Here is an 18,734-nt window from a genome sequence, read left to right on the forward strand (position 1 = left end):
TCACAGGTGCCACACTGTGCCCCTATTTGCCCCATACTGAAGTCCAAACAAGCTCAACAGAGCACACAAGTCAATCACAAAACCTATGATAGAATCCCACTTACCATCCATAACCCTCATCTAACTCACCAAAGACCTTTCTCTATTCCTCAACAGACCATAATAAAGCCGCAAAACACCCTCACACGGCTCTCAACAGACTCTCCCAAAGAGCACTAACAGACCCTCACATAGCCCCAAGTGACCCTAGCGTAGGCCCAAATGACCAGTGCGCATGACTGACAGATGATTACATAGTCCCAAGAGGCTCCCAGAGCTCCTGCTAGACCTTCACCTAGCCACTAACAGACCCTCACATTGCCCCCAACATACCCTTATGTAGGCCCTAAAGAGCCATCAGAGACCACTTACACTTGAATAAATAGCCTCAAGAAGCTTGCAACTCTCCAGTACACCACCATCTAAACATCATCACTGCTGGCATTGCTTTGAACAAATCCAATAACACCAAATGAGTGTGGCATAGCTCCTTAGAGAGCACCCTGATCCTCATCCGACCCACACATAGTGCTCAAGAGACGGCCGTGCAGCCTCCAGCAGAGCAGATCTCAAACGAACATCCCACATTCCCCAAGCTCCCAGCGCAGCCTCACAAAGTCACCAACATCCTCTCAAGTAGCACCTGCTAAACCTCGCATAGCCCCTGATAGAAATGCACATCCCCCACCCCAAGACAGATGACTTAGAAAGTCCTAACAACCCTCCGCATAGTCCCAGGTCCCTCACAAAGCCCTCATTAATCCTTCATACGACCTCAGTCGGTCATTGCATAGCCTCCACCAAACTCTAACATAGTCCTCAAAGGTCTCTCCTCCAACGTGTGCAGCAGCCAAAGCATCCAACTCCACCACTCTCTTGCATAGCCGTGCCATGGTGTCAAAGGTCGCAACAGATCCTCATGGAATCCCTAATAGTCACTTGGATACTCTCTAACAGACCTTCCCCAAGCATGATCAACCCTGAGTGCGCCATTGGTGGGGAGTGCGTGGACAGCTTCTGCAGGATGCACAAGCGTGGTAGAGTAGGGCGTAGGGAGATCCTGGCAGTCTGAAATGCCCAGGGGGACATGTCATTTCACCTTGCTAGACTTGAACTGCAGCTACCCCTGGGCGCTGTTCTCCAAGGGACATACAGCACCCGGTGCCATGTTCCCAAGGGTGATGGCATCAAGTTATTGGTTGCCGAGCTCTGCCATATCAGGTTCTAAGAAATGTCTCTTTCCAGCAGGCTATGGCAATGGAGCTGGTGCTGGAGCTTATCAGGGAAATGGAGCCTACCCAGGAGCTGGAGCCTACCCTGGTAATGGAGCCTATCCTGGGAATGGAGCCAACCCTGGGAATGGAGCCTACCCTGGGAATGGAGCCTATCCTGGGAATGGAGCCAACCCTGGGAATGGAGCCTACCCTGGGAATGGAGCCTACCCTGGGAATGGAGCCGATCCTGGTAACAGAGCATATCCTGGCGCTGGAGCACAGCAAGGTAAGACCTGCACCATCACAAACACATTCCAATGCCACTTCTGAACATCAGCCAGTCTGCCAAATCCATTGCAAAATTAAAACACGTTTACAAGAATCAATCTAAAAGAAGATTAAATATCACTAGTACCGGGTGAGTGACAATAAGATTGTTACACACGATTTGATTGGCCCTCCCTGGTCCTTATAAGCCCGCCAGCCACTGGTTGTCGCCGCGTCCTTCCATGCTGCTTCCCCGAATGGCCGCCATGGAAAGGGAGAAGGGACTACATGTAGTCCCTTCGCCCCGTTCCATGGCAGCCATTTTCTTTGTTTACCGGGACTTGGGCCTATAACTACTACCTGCACCTCCAGCTCGTGGGTTATTGCTTAATTAAGCAACACTAAGAGAAATACAAAGGAAAAAGAAAATAACATACATCATCGTGAAATCGAATACACTACTTTATAAACTTTTTTCCCCTATGTGATACGAGTGCACTCATATATATATATAAGCACAAGCCCACGCACAATAGGCTAGTGATCAACGTATGATATGGGTGGTTGGCAATAATGTTAATCTTGTATTTATTATAGTTCCATTCATCCCTTTTAAAATAATTCTGTATCTCTATTGACTTTCATGGGATCCTCCACCATGACCATGCTGGGAGGCATTCCAATCCTGCTGCAAATGTCTGCTGATGAATCCATCAGGCCTGTGGCCTACTGGCACTTGCCCTGCGTTGCCAAGGATAGTTCACCTGCCAATTCCAGCCCATGGCCGCGAGAGCTCAGAGTCGGGGGAATGTCCTCCAACCACTTCCTGTGACTTGCTGTAGCTTCCTTGTCCATCTATGACAGTAACATGGAGGCTGGATTAGCAGAATTGAGCAAGCACCACTCATGTGCCCCGGCAACAAAGGTACTGCGCTCCACACGCAGTGTGGGCTCAAGAACCACTTACTCCCACTTTTCCATGCAGTCAAAACATGGATGCAAAGAGTCCCCTTGTTGCAAACCCTCACAGCCACCACTGCTACGCTAATACGTGCATCCCCTGTGCAGCCCTCACCCCTACAACAGGCTCTATGGCTCCACTGGGGCTGGCGCTCTTGCACCGCCGCATGCAGCGCTGCCACAGTCAGTACCTCTTCATTATTCCTGATTCCCCACCAGCATCCAGTATCATCCTCTACAATCCCACCTGCATGGGACACTGTGAAAATGCACACTATGCCACTCCCACAACCAACTCTCCTACACCACCATCTGCAACTCCCTGACAACTAGCATAACTACATCACCCACTACAGGTCCCTTAAATCTAGCACTACTACACCATCCTCTGCAGCTCCCTGATAACCAGCACAACTACATCACCCACTACAGTCTCCTTAAGCCTAGCACTACTACACCACCCTCGACAACCAGCACAACTACATCACCCACTACAGTCCCCTCAAAACTAGCTCTACATCACCCTCTGCAACTCTCTGATAGCTAGCACAACTACATCCCCCACTACAGCTCCTTTAAAACTAGCTCTACTACACCACCTTCTGCAGCTCCCTGACAGCTAGCACAACTACATCACTTATGACAGTTCCATTAAGCCTAGCACTACTACACCACCCTCTGCAGCTCCCTGACATCTAGCATAACTACATCAACCACTACAGTTCCCTTAGAACTAGCACTACTATACTACGCCATGTAGCTCCCTCTGCAGCTCCCTGACACCTAGCACAACTACATCACCCACAAAAGTCCCCTTAAGCCTAGCACTACTACACCATCCTCTGCAGCTCCCTGACATCTAGCATAACTACATCACCCACTACAGTCCCCTTAAAACTAGCTCTACTACACCACCCTCTACAGCTCCCTCAAAAGTAGCACCTCTAGACCACCCACTAAAACTCTCTCATTACTAGCACCACTACACTATACACTAGAGCTCCCCCGCTTGTTGCACCTTCACACCGCAACTTTCACCTCCATTCTCTGCCACCTCCTCGTGTATCCATCATTTTAAATTTGGAATACATTGTTTTTTTTTGTTCTTCTTTCAGGTTACAATGGAGGAGCCTACCCAGGTGCAGGGGTTCAGCCAGGATACGGTAAGGAACTCCTTGCGTAGCACTGCCAGGCAGCACGCGTCACTGTTGCACCATTAGCCCGTTACTCCAGCAGTAGGCACGGTTCTGGTCTAATGAAGTCGCTGTGAGAACAGTGGCCAAGTTTCCCTCTCCAGGCTGCCATGTTACAGCAGATGCACTCCCAGCCCTGGCCAGCAGACACCACTAGAGGAGCAGTACCTTTCTGCCCCATTGGCTGTGTTACTTCAGCAGCAGTCCCCGTCTTGGCCAGCAGATGTCACTGTAGCGGGTACCGGGATCTCCCCCACCTAGGGCAGTCTCGTACTTCAGGTGCTGTTCAGTGGAATGAACGCCTGGCTCTCACACCGTGACCCGCAGCACCCTGCATTAGAGCTCTGCCCCCCATCTGCATGAGCTATACATCGCCCCTGCCTTCCCCTCATGACTCCCAGGGTACTCTTAGATATCAGTCCACTACTAACCATTAAAGTTATAGAATGCACGGAAGGCTACAATGCCCATATAAATGGCTGTAAATAAGGTTCTTATTAAAGGTTCGTTGTAGCAACGCTACTGGCCTGCAATAAGGAAAGAACGTCACCACTGCTCTGTAATCAGTTATTACGCTTCAGTTGCAACGTCACAATGCCTGCTGCTGGAGCCAGGACACAGTGGTCGAAGTGAGCGGGAGAGGTGCTCCTATACTTTTTTAAATTACCTTGTACAGCTGCTATACTTTTATTTTTAAAAGAAACCGTTCCGGAATGGTTTAGTTTTAAAAGGAAAGTGTAGGGAGAAGTTGAAACTTGCACTTTCAGTGCACTGCACTGAACGTTCCCTTAAACAGCAGGTGCAATTGTTTGGGGGGTGTATTGTGTGTGGCGGGGGTGTGGTGATGGGCTTAGTGGGGAGCGGGACCAGGCCAGCACGGAACATAGTTCCACTACGTCTTTTCGTACACTTCGACCCTGCGTGCACAGAGCAGAAAACCACCTGCCACTGCAGCTCTTAATCAAGGCTGGGACAAGCTTTCTGTGATACTTTACAGCCATTCACTGATACGCAGGGGAGTTGCTAGGACTGGAAAAGATCTGGGGCTACGCTAATGTCGGGACTGTCGGGACTCGGGGCTAGGTAGCCTTTTTGGTTGTAACCCCTCAGCTTCTATCCAGGGCTACAACCAGAAGACCCGGGGCTATAGCCCCCTCGCCCCCACCCCCAGCAATGCCTCTGCTGATAAGGAACTTTTTATGTTAGTATGTTTATTTTCTGCGTGTAGTTTAAGAACCTACATGTCACTACATATTTTCAAGCACACAACGAAAACCTTTTTGATGCATTTTATTTAAATGCTTAAACTATTTTTCTGCAAAACATTAGTAGCTTTTAGCTTTGTCGTCCATCCAAACAGACCCTACATTGATTATATGTGTCAGCAAATGGACGATCCCTTGCATTACATTATGCAAGACACCAGGCATTAAAGAGGATCAGACTGCATGCTTATGTGTTATAAGGAATACAAACCACAGAAATAGGTTTACCCTTGAGCCCTGTAGGCTTACAAGTGGATAAACCATCTGTGAAAGCCCTTGGAGGTGGGGCAGGAAGCGCCCCCACTCTCTTCCCCCTAGCCAGACTTTGCCTCCCTCTGGGTGGACAGGTTTGACGTATCAGGACCAGGTAAACTGACCAAATCTGTCAATAGACCCTGTGTCATGTGGAACTATGTGGAACTCCCAGGTGGTTCGCTTTTTAGTTTTTCTCCAAACCAACCGGCCACGAGGAGGCATATTGGGAAGACATTGGGAAAATCTGGACAGAAAATGCTTGCATAAAGATTGTAAAAGAATGTGTAAACATTTTGAGTCAATAAAACAAAATATATATAAGGAACAAAATATCCCCTACTGTACGCAAAAGGGATATTGCAAGTGACCTCGAGTTCTGTGACCTTAGAATGGAGCTCGACCTTTGGCCTCGTTCCTCTATTTGGTCATGAAACTCCTCTGTGATTTGCAATGTCTATATAACGAACAGTAGAGGGTCCATTACTCCCATATATAAAAATAAGAATACTGTATAGCTGGCACTTCAGGCTGAATGATCTATTGCTGCTGACCCCTGATAGTCCTCTCCCCACCCCTTACTCCCTCCCTGTTGAGAGTGTCCCATCAGCCCCAGCGGCGCCCCCACTGCAGTACCTGTACCCACCAGCGCATGCAGGACGTCTGGTTTCGAGCATTAACCTTTTGAATGTCCTCTTCTTTCATTGGTGCAGGAGCCGGGTTGGGGTCCAAGCCAGGCAAGCAAGGTGAGTCCACTGCCTTGCGTGCAGTCCCCTATCGCTCTGATCACGGGGTGGGAGCCACCCCCTTCTTGTCAGGATCACTCTTCCAATCACACTTCCATCTCGTGTGATTTCGGATCCCTCCATAGCCCCCTTCTTCTAACCCTCCTTACCCTGTGATTCCGGCCCCCTACTTTTGTCTTACCCTGTAGGCCATGCTCCCTCTTTCTTTCCTCTGTTCTTACTGTTCTTTAATTCCTTATTACGGTTGCACCTCCTCTTTCCTCCTTCTCTTTTCCGTCTGTGTGCTTTGCCCCCAGTCTGCTCTCCTTCTTCTATGCCTGTTCCTTCCTCATGCCTTTATGCGCCCTCCTTTCTCTGCACTCCCTGTTCCCTGCTCCTCCCTCCCCTCCCTCAATGCATGCTGTTCCCCTTACATTGTAATCCCGGTTCTTTATTTCTTGACTTCATGGTCCCGCCTGCCTTCATATCCTCCCATTTCTTTCATAGAACTTCCAATTTTATCCTGGCTTCTTTTCTCTCTGCTTGCTGCTGCTTTCCTCTTCTTCTTTTCCATCTGCTGGACACCCTTTGGCCCCTTCCTCCTCACTCCCCTCCCCCGCTCCCTCCCTTCCTTCCTTCCTCCCTTCTTTGCTCCCCCTTCCTTGCTCCTTCTCTTACTTACTTACGCTCTCCTTCCTCTTCTGCCTCCCTTCCGTCCTTTCTCGTTTTTACCCCCTGCCTGACACATATAGCACCTATGTGTATCCTATTTCAAAATTCACCCTACAGTTTAGAAGTGTCTATTCGTGTCTATTCGTGTCTGAACTGTTCTGTCATTGTGTATGTTATACAGACTGTGTCACACTACGCTGTACTGGAAACAAAAGTTAGGTGCACAACCCACTGCGCCACGAGGCCACGAGAGCACGAGGCTTAGTGCTAACACACTCATTTTCGTTCGGTGCTTCCTGTTCCTTCCTTCCCATCCTTATCTGCACTTCCGGTTTTAGCCCCTACTTCCTCTGTCTGTAATTCCTGTCTCCCACCAACTCCTAGAGCCACACATCCTTCTCCATTTTGTATGACTTCACGCCCCCGCTATTTACCCTCGCGTTGGGCCAATGGCATAATCCTCATCTCTTTGTCTGGCAGGTTATGGCGCAGGAAACGGTTACCAGGGAGCACAGCAGGGGTACCCGAACGGTAAGCGCCTCATAATACTCGCCTCTCATAAGGGCCTCATCACACAGGCCACACATCAGAGACGTTTTTATGGGAGGACAAAAGGGGCATTTGCCAAGGGCCCCCACCTTGGAGGGGTCCCCACAAGGCTGCCTGATCTAAAGAAGTAAGATTCCTTTGTTCACCAGACTTAAATAGCACACATCAGGATATTTGATGGCATGGTACTGAGGCTCTAAACCTATTGCCTCTCTGTTTTGGCAAGTACAATCTGCCTCAAACAATGAATCATGTATATGCTTTCTGTGTTCCCAGTGGTATATATCGTTTGTGTGTTTGTTCCTTGCGGCACAACTCCTGGAGCAATCTTTCCTTCCTGCAGGAATTATGTTGATCATGTGCAATAGCCAAATTTGAAATACATATTGGTAAATTGAGTGCCACAATGGTTCAAAGGTTAGCTCAGTGTGTTAGGCACTCATTGCAGAGATATATGTTCCTATACAAGATCAGAACAGCACATTCCTGTAAAGCTGGCCGAGCCTTTCCTATGTCTGAAGTGTATACCTGTCTGCGTATGTACTTGGTCTTGCAGCACAACAGGTGCTATTATCAGCAATGTACCTGAACCAGATCAGGGTTGCTATAAAAACAAACATGTCATCCTTATGGTGAAGGTCTAGAAATTGGTTTGTTCAGATGGGGTGTTGTAAAACCTAGACAATCACCTCCAATGATGAGCATAAACTGTTAGTCCAAGAGATGAATAAGTATCCAAATTTGAAACCAAAGCATTCATGGTTGTATCCTGGCTTTGCCAGCAGACAATACAGTGATCCTGGTCAAATCATCACTCTCGTACATTACTGTACTGTCTTCTGTGAAGTTTGCCTCCTCGCATACTAGTGGCATAGTTTAGCCCATTACTTGATCTTTCTTCTTATGTAGGCCATTTCAGTGGAAGGGCTGGTAGACAGAAGGGAGCGGAACAGATGGTGCAGGACTCGGGCAAGCATATTTTAAAGTCTGCTCATTTGACACAAAAAAAACGCTTGGCAGTTTTGTAAAAGTCAAAGGTTTTTCTGCATGTTTATGAATGACAGTTTCACAAGCCAGTGTTTTGGAACTATGTAAAGCTTTAAAATACAAAAGACTATCCCAGATTAAATCTGATAAATCATTCTGATTGGTATGTTGATACTTTTATACTTCTCTTGATGATGGAGAGAATTAAGCTAGAATCATTCTGTGTTACACACTTCTATAATATTTTGTTTTTAAAAACGGTCATGTTTGGTAATGTGATTGGTGTACTTCCCAAGTCAGTTTTATAAAATTAGATTATTTTAGCTCATAGTAAGAACTGGTAATGAAAGAGTTCAAATACAGTAATTGCAGAGTTGGCACACCTCCCAGATTCACCCATAACCAGTGTGTGTAATGTTGTGCATCTAATTTAATATTGTATTGTCTAGCTTCTCAAAATGGCCAGTCCCTAAAGCTTTCAAAATGGTGAACCCTTCAGAGAGATTTCCTACTCAGGGTATAATCTTCAAAACAGCCTCACTCGTGGTTTCAATGGCTATAGTGTTGCTTCCACTATAATAGTGAGCATTGATATATTGCACATCACGGGCACTTTATTCTTTTGATCTCTAATGGCAACACTATTTGAAAACCATGTCCCACTTCTAATCTCAGTCTGTCTGGATACAGACACCTTGCTGGTAGCTTCTAATCTGCATCCACTATCCATGCTATGGAATGTGTAGTATTCTCCTTCCTACCAATTGGTCTCCTCTATCCATGCTTGAGCACGGTTGCATTCTTTAAGGCAGCAAATGTGAGTTATCTGTCTATTCTGGGTTACATGTACCTTTTAAATACAGTCCTGCATTAATACTACAGACTGGATACCTTCCTGGATTCTATAGATAACAAGTCTCCTGAATCTATGCTAGAACAGAAGTAACCTTTTTATAGACTGATAATGTTGGCCTTCAAGTGGTATTTGTTTATCATTCTGATTTGAGCAAGAATGAAGAGGGTAAGGGGACTTAAAGGGAGTAAGCTTCCTTATTTTGAATGTTGTGAGGCAGCAAATCAACCTATGGGTTGTGATTGTGGCAGGAGGGGTGGGGGCAGATATTCTTGAACACTTAATTCCTTTGGTTTGGTGGAGGGGGCCCCCAAAGATGTCTGTAGCCAGGGCCCCAAAAGTGCTTAAGATGGCCCTGCCGCACATGCGTAGCCGACTTGTTCTATAGGCCCCAGCACACACGCAGAAAATGACTTATTCTGAGCGTGGAGATGATGGTAAAAACGTATGGTATTTAAATTATCCCCTATTTTTAAAACACCACCGAATTATGAGTTGGGCTAGCATGAATTATTTAGAACCTGGGGTACATAGAAAACACTGCATACTGTAAATATGAATTGTCTAACCCATGCAACAATTTTTGTGTACCACATGAGGTAAATAACCCAGGTGATTCACATATATAGGTAGGTGGTATTTTTTTTAAGTGGCTTTTAAAATACCACATGGTCTTCCGGATACCAGCATGTTCATGATGAGGCCCAGTCTAACTTGTCTGTTTTACAAGCATCGTCATCATTATCACATTGCATTTTTTAAAGCCCTCACCTCGCAGTTTGTTCTACCGCGCTCTCTGCCGATGAACTGCACGTAATACCACCACCTGTTTCCTGTTTGCATTACTCGTATTTTCTCTTCCATTCACAGGTGCAGGAGCTGGTGCCGGCCTCGGGTCCAAGCCAGGGAAAGCAGGTGAGGCGCTCGTCTCGATTTCCTCAACACAGTCTTACCGGATCTATGGGATCACTGCACCACTAAAAATGCAGACAACAAAAAACGTCAAATACAAAAACGGGGACGCGCAGTGACCACATAGATCACTTTTGCCCGCTTACCCTTTCCCTCTCTACTTCCCTTTCGGCGGCACACTTCTGTGTGTGCTGCCTACTCCCCTCTATCCCTGCGGCGTCGGTCCCCTTCCACTAACATGGGTCGGAACTGGCGCTGCCGGGTCCTTTTTTCTTTTCTTTTTTCTAAACTTTATTGTCCCCGCTATCCATGTAATGGAAGCAGGGGCCACCCCTGCAACCCCCGAGTCCATTACACCAAACAAGGGCAGCCTGGGACTCCTCCACAACCCCCGCTCTCCTTATTCGGTGTAATGGGAGTAAGGATTTTTATTGCAGCACGTTCAGTCTTTTTTTTGGTATTTTGGGCCGATATCATCTTACCGGTGGGGCAAGCGAGCACCCACGACATACCCTCAAGGCGCTTCCCTCTGCCTTCTGCTCTTTATCTAAACTCCCCCCACTCTTCCTTTTCTTCAAGAAACGTTCCCCTCTTCCCCCTTTCTTCATTATTACATCCTGCTCTGACATTTCTTCCTGCCTCTGTGCTGTTTGTCCTCTGCTTCTCACTGTCGTAGTTGGACACTTCCTTTTATCCCCCTCTACTGTACCACCTCCTCCTCCACCCAGTGTTTGACCTTTGCCTGCTGTCCTCCCCACGCTTCCTTCCCCTATAGCCCATGTTACATAGAACACTTCCGGTCATATTTCGTGGCACTTCCTGTGCCTTCTATGTACCCTCGCAGTGAACGAGACTGAAATCTTCTCATTCTTTTGCAGGCTATGGAGCTGGAAATGGTTACCAAGGAGCTGGCGCCCAGCAGGGGTACCCTAATGGTAAGACCCGTATCTGACTGGCCTCTCACATAGGCCTCATCACACAGGCACCATAAGCCAGGCATGCAAGACACGCTCGCTCTACAGGCTCGAGCACAACACAATGTCTCACTGCGTATTTTAAAGCCCTCTGCGCTCCATTTTCTCTGCAGCACCTAGAGTTAGGGAAGCCTGGGAATTCTTGGGGAGGGACAAGCTGGATAATTCAGGCTTGGTTTTGAGGTCCAAACGCAAGCCGAGCCAGGAAAATATCCCCGTAAACATTGGATGGTATACTGGCCTCACCTCACTTGGGCTCCAAGGGCCCGGGCCTTGCAGGCCATGTACAACCACACATGGAGACAGGGAGATCTGCAACCTTCCTTTATTTCCTCTACAGGTTTCTGGGCCCGGGCTCTACCAGCCCCTCCTCTTGCTCCCCTTGTCCTTGGCTTCCCTCTTCTTCTCTTAAGGTGGTTCTCTCCTTAAGGTGGGCTGGCCATGTTTTCGGGTCTGAACACCTCCCCCTTGCTTGTCATCTTTGTAGAGGTTGATCTTTCTTTTCCTGCGTTCCGCAGGCCGTTGTGGTATTCGCCTTGGTCTTGTTCCCTTTCACTGATTTCCCCTTAGCATTGTCCTCTTTGGCATCGTTCGCAGCCTTTCAGCCTGTGCGCCCTTTCCTTCAACCCAGCTGCTCCTGGCATTTGTTGTTGCCGATCTCCTTCTCTTTCTGTCCCTTCAATGTCAGAGTCGTTGTTTGGGTCTTTTTCTGTCTCTTCAAACTCTTAGCCCCATGCCCCATGTCTTTGGCAACCTACTGAGCAACCCTGCTCAGGTGTTTCTCTTTTCCGTTTCCCTCGTCCTTTGCGCTGGCGGCCGTGCCCTTTGGGTGCCGCTGTTGTAGACCATTCTTTTGAAGCTGGGAGATAGGTCTGTTTTCCAATCCCCTCGCCCCCCAGTGCACATGCTGTGCTGTCCGTGAGTTGTAGTCATGTTGGAGGCTTGTGTTATAATATCGCCCCGCGCTTTGGTCATAGTGATAATCCAGAGTTTCATCATAGTCGTAGATTGAGGTGCAGGTGCTGCCCTTTTGTCACGTGGCCTCATGGCGGTCGGAGAGGAGGCAGCATGTGTAGCAGGATTTGTGGTGGTACCAGCCTGAGGCATGCTGGTTGCGTAGTCGAGGCCTCTGGCATCCCTCTATCACTGTGGTGGCTGTTAGTGACTTCAGCCCATTAGACTTGCTGGCACCCCTTTTAGACCGATGGTGTTGTTGATACACCTGCCTGTGCTGCACGTGGCCTTCTTGGTAACTGGGGCCTGCTCTTGCTTCTTGCTCCTGCTTGGCGGATCGCTGATCAGTGGCAGTGGCTGTGCTGGCTACGGGGGATGTTGTGGTCCTGTGTTCCGCTGGGAGGACCCTGTGGTTGCCTGCACTTGCCCCACAGTCTATTGTCCCTATTTTGTCTGTTATTCCGAGCAGTAGGTACCCCCTCCTCCACGCCTGCTATCCTTGAGGCGCCTCCAGCGTTACAGCATGCTGCCTCCACGCCAGTCCCTTATACTGTTTTGATTGCTTATCCTCTGTGGGTAGAGTGTTCTTCTTCCCTTAAGGAAAGAACCACCTTAAGGGAAGAAGAGGGAAGCCAAGGACAAGGGCAGGAAGGGAGGTGCTCTGTTCTTCCGCGTGATAGTCTCGTTGTGACCTTCCCTTGACGGCATTGTGTTTTGCACTCCGGAGGGGTAGTCTTGGTCACAGTCAAATTTAGGAGTGCCGCTTCTACAGTCCAGCCTTTTCCCAAAGGTGTATGGGGACACTTATTGTCCAGCCCTTCTTCCCCCATTGGCTTGGGCGTGCTGTGGTGTATGGTGATGTGCCTCGGGGCATGGATGTCGTGCCCCATTTGTCCGCTCACTCGACTGGGCATATTTGATTGGTAGCTGGTCTTTCTGTGTTTTGGGTGTGCCTGTGCGGACTCTTGCCCCCCTCTCTCTCTTTTTTGCCACTTGGAGCCATTGTCTGGGCTTTCTCTGGCCTGTTGCATTTGTGGGTGCTCTTGCTTGTACTGCTTTGTTGATGTGGATGAACTTCCTTGAAATCTCTTGTCTTGTTGGTCTCAATGGCTTGACCGTGGGAGTCTCTGTGGGTGGCTGCCTCATGCCCAGTCGCTGGTTGACTTTCTGGGCAGGCATGGTTGTGTCCTGCTAACTATTGTTCCTGGCCTGTGATCTGGTTCCTTAGTGGTGGCTCCCTCTGTTCGTTAAACCTCCATTGCTTGCCGGTTAATGCTGGGCGCTGCTTCTCTGTGCCAGCTGCTATGCTACGTAGGGTCTTCCTCACCCCAGCATGTCTTCCTAGCAGCCTCTGTTCGCTCCTCCTACCCGGGTCGGTCTCCTCTTTCACCAGCTCTCCCACTGGGTTACTCGTCTTCCCCGGCAGCTCTCCTTCCCTTCTACGGCATTCCTTTGGGTCCTCCTCTCCCTTAGGTAGACTTGCCTCCAGCAGTCCTGGTTCTGCCTCCGGCACACAGGGGTACCGTCTCACAGCTTGGAAGTCTCTTTGTTGCCAGTGGCAGGGCTCCTACCTCCCCCTATATTTGGTACCCCCTCTTTTCCATACCCCCTCCTTGGGAGAACTCTCTTGTGGCCCCCTCCTTGGCAGGTTTCCCCTGTGACCCCCTCCTTTGGCAGTCTCTCCTGTGACCCCCTCCTTGGGCAGTCTCTCTGTTTGTCGCTCCGTTCGCCTTCTCCAGTGTTCTTATTACCTCTGGGTCCTCACTATCTCCCTTTTCGCATGCAGATTACGTTTCTGCCTCTCTGTCGTCTATTGGCCTTACTTCCAATCTCATTGCTTCCTGCCATGTTGTTTCGAAGTGTGGGTGCGCGCTTAACGGTGTGTCCTGTTAGGTGTGACGTGTCCCAGCTACAGACACTCTCTGCAGTGCACTTTCCGTCTCCAAATTGTGAGCCCTACTGGCGTCCTAATTTTAGCGCCCTCTGCGGGTCTTATCCGTCTGCCGTACGTTTATTTTCTGTCCTTTGGATTATTTGTGTGTGCTCCCTTGGTGTCGTTTTCTTTGTTTGCTTCACCTTCCTTTGCCTGCTGTGCTTGTGGTGGGCCTACTCCATTTATTTGTCCCGTTGTTTCGTGGATTGTGCTTTTGGTGCCAATTGGTGAGCACGTGCTGTGTTGCTGTGCATGGTGCACGCGTGCAAGTGTGGTTGTCACTTCCCTTGGTCTGCTGGGCTGTTTGGCATGAGGATGGTCCCTCCACTGTTCTATGGGTCGAGCACTTCCCTGGTGGTTTTAGTGGAAGGTATGTGTCCCAGGGCCGTGCCCTTGGCTGCTGTTCCTCCTTTCTTTCTCCTCGTTTTTTTTTCTAGCTGCATGTGACACGCGGCTGCCACCTGTTATGTGTGACCTCCACTTGTCATACGTGGTGTGTGCTGGTCACACGTGGGCTGGATGGTATGCGTACTTGCATGCCTCCTCCGCCTCCGTCCGCTCTTCTCTTGCAGCCGTGTAGCGGATCTCCTCACCGCTGGGGTGCAGATGGTGCCTTCCCCTGGCCACTTCCTCGCATGCGCCGTTCAGCGGGCTTGGTGCTCATTCCCTGGTGCTCTGGTGTGGTGTCGCTGCGCCGGTCCGGTCCTCCTCACTTGCGGGCCTCTTAGATGCAGGTCCTGTGGCGCAACCCTCCTTTTGCGCAGGTCGAGTTTGCCGGCTCACTTTGTCAGCGCCCATTCTGGTCCGGCTGCACTCGCTGTCTTGACAGCGGTTCCATCTCTGGTCCGTGTTGCTTCTTGGTACCTACGCGGGTGATTAGTCCTGGGTTGTTGCACCGCGTAGAACGTGGCACCTCATCGCCAGTTGTTGTGACCTGCTTGGCCTCACCTCACTGGGGCGCCAAGGGCCCGGGCCTTGCACGCCAAGTACATACACACACCGAGACAGGGAGATCTGCAACCTTCCTTTATTCCCTCTACAGGTTTCTGGTCCCGTGCTCTACCAGCCCCTCCTCTCATGGCTGGCCATGTTTTCAGGTCCCAACATCAGATAACAGCATATTCATGATGAGGCCCAGTCTATCTTGTCTTTACAAGCATCATCATTATCACATTGCATTTTTTAAAGCCCTCACCTCCCAGTTTGTTCTACAGCGTCCTCTACCAATAAATTGCCCGTAATCCCACCACATGTTTCCTGTTTGCATTACTTGTATTTTCTCTTCCATTCACAGGTGCAGGAGCTGGTGCCGGCCTCGGGTCCAAGCCAGGTAAAGCAGGTGAGGCGCTCATCTCGATTTCCTAGACTAAGTCTTACCGGATCTATGTGATCACTGTGCCACTAAAAATGCGTACAAAAAAAAAGTCACATACAAAAACGAGGATGCGCAATGATCACATAGATCACTTTTGCCCACATCTCCATACCCGCTTGCCCTTTCCCTCCATACTTACCTTCTGCCGGCACTCTTCTGTGTGTGCCGCCGACTCCCTCTATCCCTTTTCTATTTCTTTTCTTTTTTCTTAACTGTATTGCCCCTGCCATCCATGTAATGGAAACGGGGGGCACCCCTGCAACTCCCGAGCCCATTACACCGAACAAGGGGAGCGGGGGACTCATCCACAACCCCCACTGATCTTATTAGGTGTAATGGAAGCCAGGATATCTTTTGCAGCACATTCAGCAATTTCTTTCCTTGTATTTTGAGCCGATACCGTCTTACTGGTGGCACGAGCGAGCACCCAGGACCTACCCTGAAGGCGCATTCCTCTGCCTTCTGCTCTTTATATAAACTCCCTCCACTCTTCCCTTTCTTCAAGAAACTTTCCCCTCTTCCCCCTTTCTTCATTATTACATCCTGCTCTGACATCTCTTCCCTCCTCTGTGGTTTTTGTCCTCTGCTTCTCGCCTCTTTGCTCACTGTCGCTGTTTGTCTTTTTATCCCCATCTGCCGTACTGCCCCTCCTCCGCCCAGTGTTTGCCCTTTGCCTGCTGTGCTCCGCACGCTTCCTTCCCCTATAGCTCATGTTGCCAGTCAACTTCAAGAGCACACTTCCTGTCATATTTCGTGGCACTTCCTGCGTCTTCTATGTTCCCTCGTAGTGAACGAGACCGACATCTTGTCTTTCTTTTGCAGGCTATGGAGCTGGAAATGGTTACCAAGGAGCTGGCGCCCAGCAGGGGTACCCTAATGGTAAGACCCGCACGTGACTGGCTTCTCACACAGGCCTCATCACACAGGCACTATAAGCCAGGCATGCCAGGCCTGCTCACTCTAAAGGCTTCAGCGCTCGAGCACAACACGGCCTCATTACAAGTTTGGAGGTAGCCATGCCTGTAATACAGGCAGGCTACCTCCAAACTTGCAAAAAAATCCGCCCACCGCGAATGGGCAATTACCGAGTCATGCCGAGTTTGGCGGACCCAGTAATTGCCAATTCGCTGGTGCCGGTAATAAGGGACTCCCCATCCCCATTCGGCCCCATAGGGCTCAATGGGAATGGGGAGGGTGGTAGCACCGGTACCGTTATTACCATCATGTTCTGGTCGTGGGTGGCTGCAAGGTCACCCGCGAGCAGAATTCGTAGTATGGCGGTACGATAGCAATGGTGCCGGGTAGCGATACCGGCACCGCTGTTGCCTTAACGCCATACTTGTAATGAGGCCCAAATGTCTGCATATTTTAAAGCCGTCAGTGCTCAATTTGTTCTACAGCACCTAGAGTTAGGGAAGCTTGGGAATTCTTGGGGAGGGACGCGCCAGATATCAGGCTTGGTTTGAGGGGAAAACGCAAGCCGAGCCAGGAACATATCCCTGTAAAGATAGGATGTTATACCGTGACTTGAAAACCCGGGAGATGTTGCTCAACTGGTTAAGTGGAATGAAGGGTGTTTGTAGACCTGCAGAGAAGGAGATTGCGAGGAGGCGGGGCTAATCTTAAACCCACAAGATATCAAGAAATAAATGTGGAGGTGGGACGGGATTAAGACCTTAGATCCAGTGCACGGCCTAAAAGGTGTGTGCAAACGTTCAAAATGGAAATAAGCCGATGAGCCACACCTCATGGTACCTGCGGAAATACCTGGAGAAGTCTTATAGGAGGATTTTCATGCAAATCCCTTTGAATGTATTGCCCACAAGAGAAGTTTAGGGAACGAAAGTCGTGGGCGGGGGACGGAGGGCGGGTGTTCAGGAGTGGGTCGGGCGGGGGGCGGGGGGCCTTATACCAGAGCTGCAGCAGATTCTGTAACATTCCAGAAAACCTAGAGACAATTCGACATCTGTTGGTGGACTGTACAAAAGTGAAGTACTAGGTTGGACAAATATATAGGGCAGCACATACGTTTGTCACAAGACGATTGGTGGGCGATCATGCTAAGTGGGACACATTTAAGCCTTTCACTAACGATAATAGATTGTTTAAAGCAACTTCTACCCGGAATAGGCTAGGTCGGAAGAGTATGAACTTTTAAAGGGGGATAGCTTGAAGGTTCTGAAGGCCGGCCCTGCTTGGAGTACTGGAAAGGCAGTGAACAGCTGATCCAGCGCATAGCGCATGTTAAATGTGCCTGCATGCGCAATCGATGGAGTGAAACCTTTTGTTTCACTTACCTTTTATTGTGGGTGCTCCTCGGCCCATTCCTTGGTCAAGCAGTGGTTCGAAGCTTGGTCGAGCTGTGGCCCTTCCTTTGACCCATGCTGGCTCAAGCTTCTCTTGGGTCCCCAGATGTACAGCGCTTCCTGCTAATGAATGTACACACTCTTGAATCAGCTGTGTTTTATGCTATCATTCTTTGTATTTCCTCTTACAATCACAGGTGCAGGAACGGGGCTTGGGTCTAAGCCAGGAAAAGCAGGTGAGTTGCTTGTCTCAATTTGATGGGCTCTTGGGTCTTACAGGTGAGACGGCAGCCCCCGTCTTCATCACCCACCCCATAATCTTCCTTGCAGCCTCTTTCCTCTGCTGTCCCCCTCCTCCTTTGTGCTTCCTTCCTTTCTTCTCTGCTCTTCCCCTTCATCAATATTACTTCCTCCTCTGTCACCACTTCCTTCTTCTGGCTTCTTTGTCCCCCTTCCTTTCTCTTTACTGATTGATGTGTTTTCCCGTCACTTCCTGTCCTACTCTTCCAGCCCCTCTTTGCACCATGTTTCATGTCCTCCCCACACTACGTTTGTCTTTAATCTCCATTCTTCTCAGGTTTCTGTGTTCCTGTGTCCTCCTCACACTTTTTTTTCTGGATAGTTCCTGTCTCCTGTCACTTCCTTTAAATTCTTTCTCAGGTTTCTTTGTTTCTGTGTCCTCTTCTTCTCACATTTTCTAGCGACTTCCTGCTCTCTCGTCACTTCCCTAATCTAGAAGTTAGTATTGCCCCCTTTTTTCCTCTTTACACTTCCTCTTCCCTTCCTCCCGGCTTCCTAGCCTCTCCTCGCTTTCTTCCTCTGTAACTCATGGTGCCATCAACGTCAAGAGCTGCACTTCCGGTCATATATTGGACCACTTCCTGCACATTCTGCTTACCTCCTACTCTTCTCTTTCTTTGCCCGGCAGGTTACGGAGCTGGAAATGGTTACCAGGGAACTGCCCCCCAGCAGGGATATCCTAATGGTAAGTCCCACTGTCACATGATAGGCTAAACTACCTGCCTCATGCCCCACTACCCTATTCCACTGGCCTCACCACCCTAAAGTGGCGAACCTCTCGCCCCAGGGCCTACTCTACCTGTATCATAACAGACTCTATTATGCATAGCTGGAAGGTTGCCCTGTGTCATGCATGGCACCCCGAGCCAGTCCGGTTTTTTCGCATTGCATACTGAGACTTGTAGGCCCATACTTACAATGGAAAAATCAAAAGTTACACCGGGCAACTTGGTAGAAATGATTCTGTTGGCCTCTATGCGGTGCATACGCAAGTCCCCTCAGAG

The 18,734-nt window shown here is 49.4% G+C and overlaps 1 protein-coding gene across 12 annotated transcripts in view; it reads left to right on the forward strand.

Moving 5' to 3' along the window:
• The window catches only part of GREP1 (glycine rich extracellular protein 1), a 72,509-nt gene that overhangs the window by 19,527 nt on the left and 34,248 nt on the right, over nucleotides 1-18,734 (forward strand). For 8 of the 12 annotated variants that reach the window (XM_069651679.1, XM_069651685.1, XM_069651689.1 and 5 more), the window contains 10 exons: nucleotides 1,285-1,539; nucleotides 3,596-3,643; nucleotides 5,904-5,936; nucleotides 7,068-7,118; nucleotides 9,847-9,891; nucleotides 10,767-10,823; nucleotides 15,044-15,088; nucleotides 15,947-16,003; nucleotides 17,628-17,666; nucleotides 18,359-18,415. In XM_069651679.1, the coding sequence (XP_069507780.1) occupies nucleotides 1,285-1,539; nucleotides 3,596-3,643; nucleotides 5,904-5,936; nucleotides 7,068-7,118; nucleotides 9,847-9,891; nucleotides 10,767-10,823; nucleotides 15,044-15,088; nucleotides 15,947-16,003; nucleotides 17,628-17,666; nucleotides 18,359-18,415 (687 nt within the window). The remainder of the gene's footprint in view (nucleotides 1-1,284; nucleotides 1,540-3,595; nucleotides 3,644-5,903; nucleotides 5,937-7,067; nucleotides 7,119-9,846; nucleotides 9,892-10,766; nucleotides 10,824-15,043; nucleotides 15,089-15,946; nucleotides 16,004-17,627; nucleotides 17,667-18,358; nucleotides 18,416-18,734) is intronic. The other 4 variants (XM_069651687.1, XM_069651690.1, XM_069651680.1 and 1 more) reach the window with 3 other exon arrangements.

Source organism: Ambystoma mexicanum, chromosome 3p (assembly GCF_040938575.1).
Source record: "Ambystoma mexicanum isolate Mex_15411 chromosome 3p, UKY_AmexF1_1, whole genome shotgun sequence".
NCBI lineage: Eukaryota > Metazoa > Chordata > Amphibia > Caudata > Ambystomatidae > Ambystoma > Ambystoma mexicanum.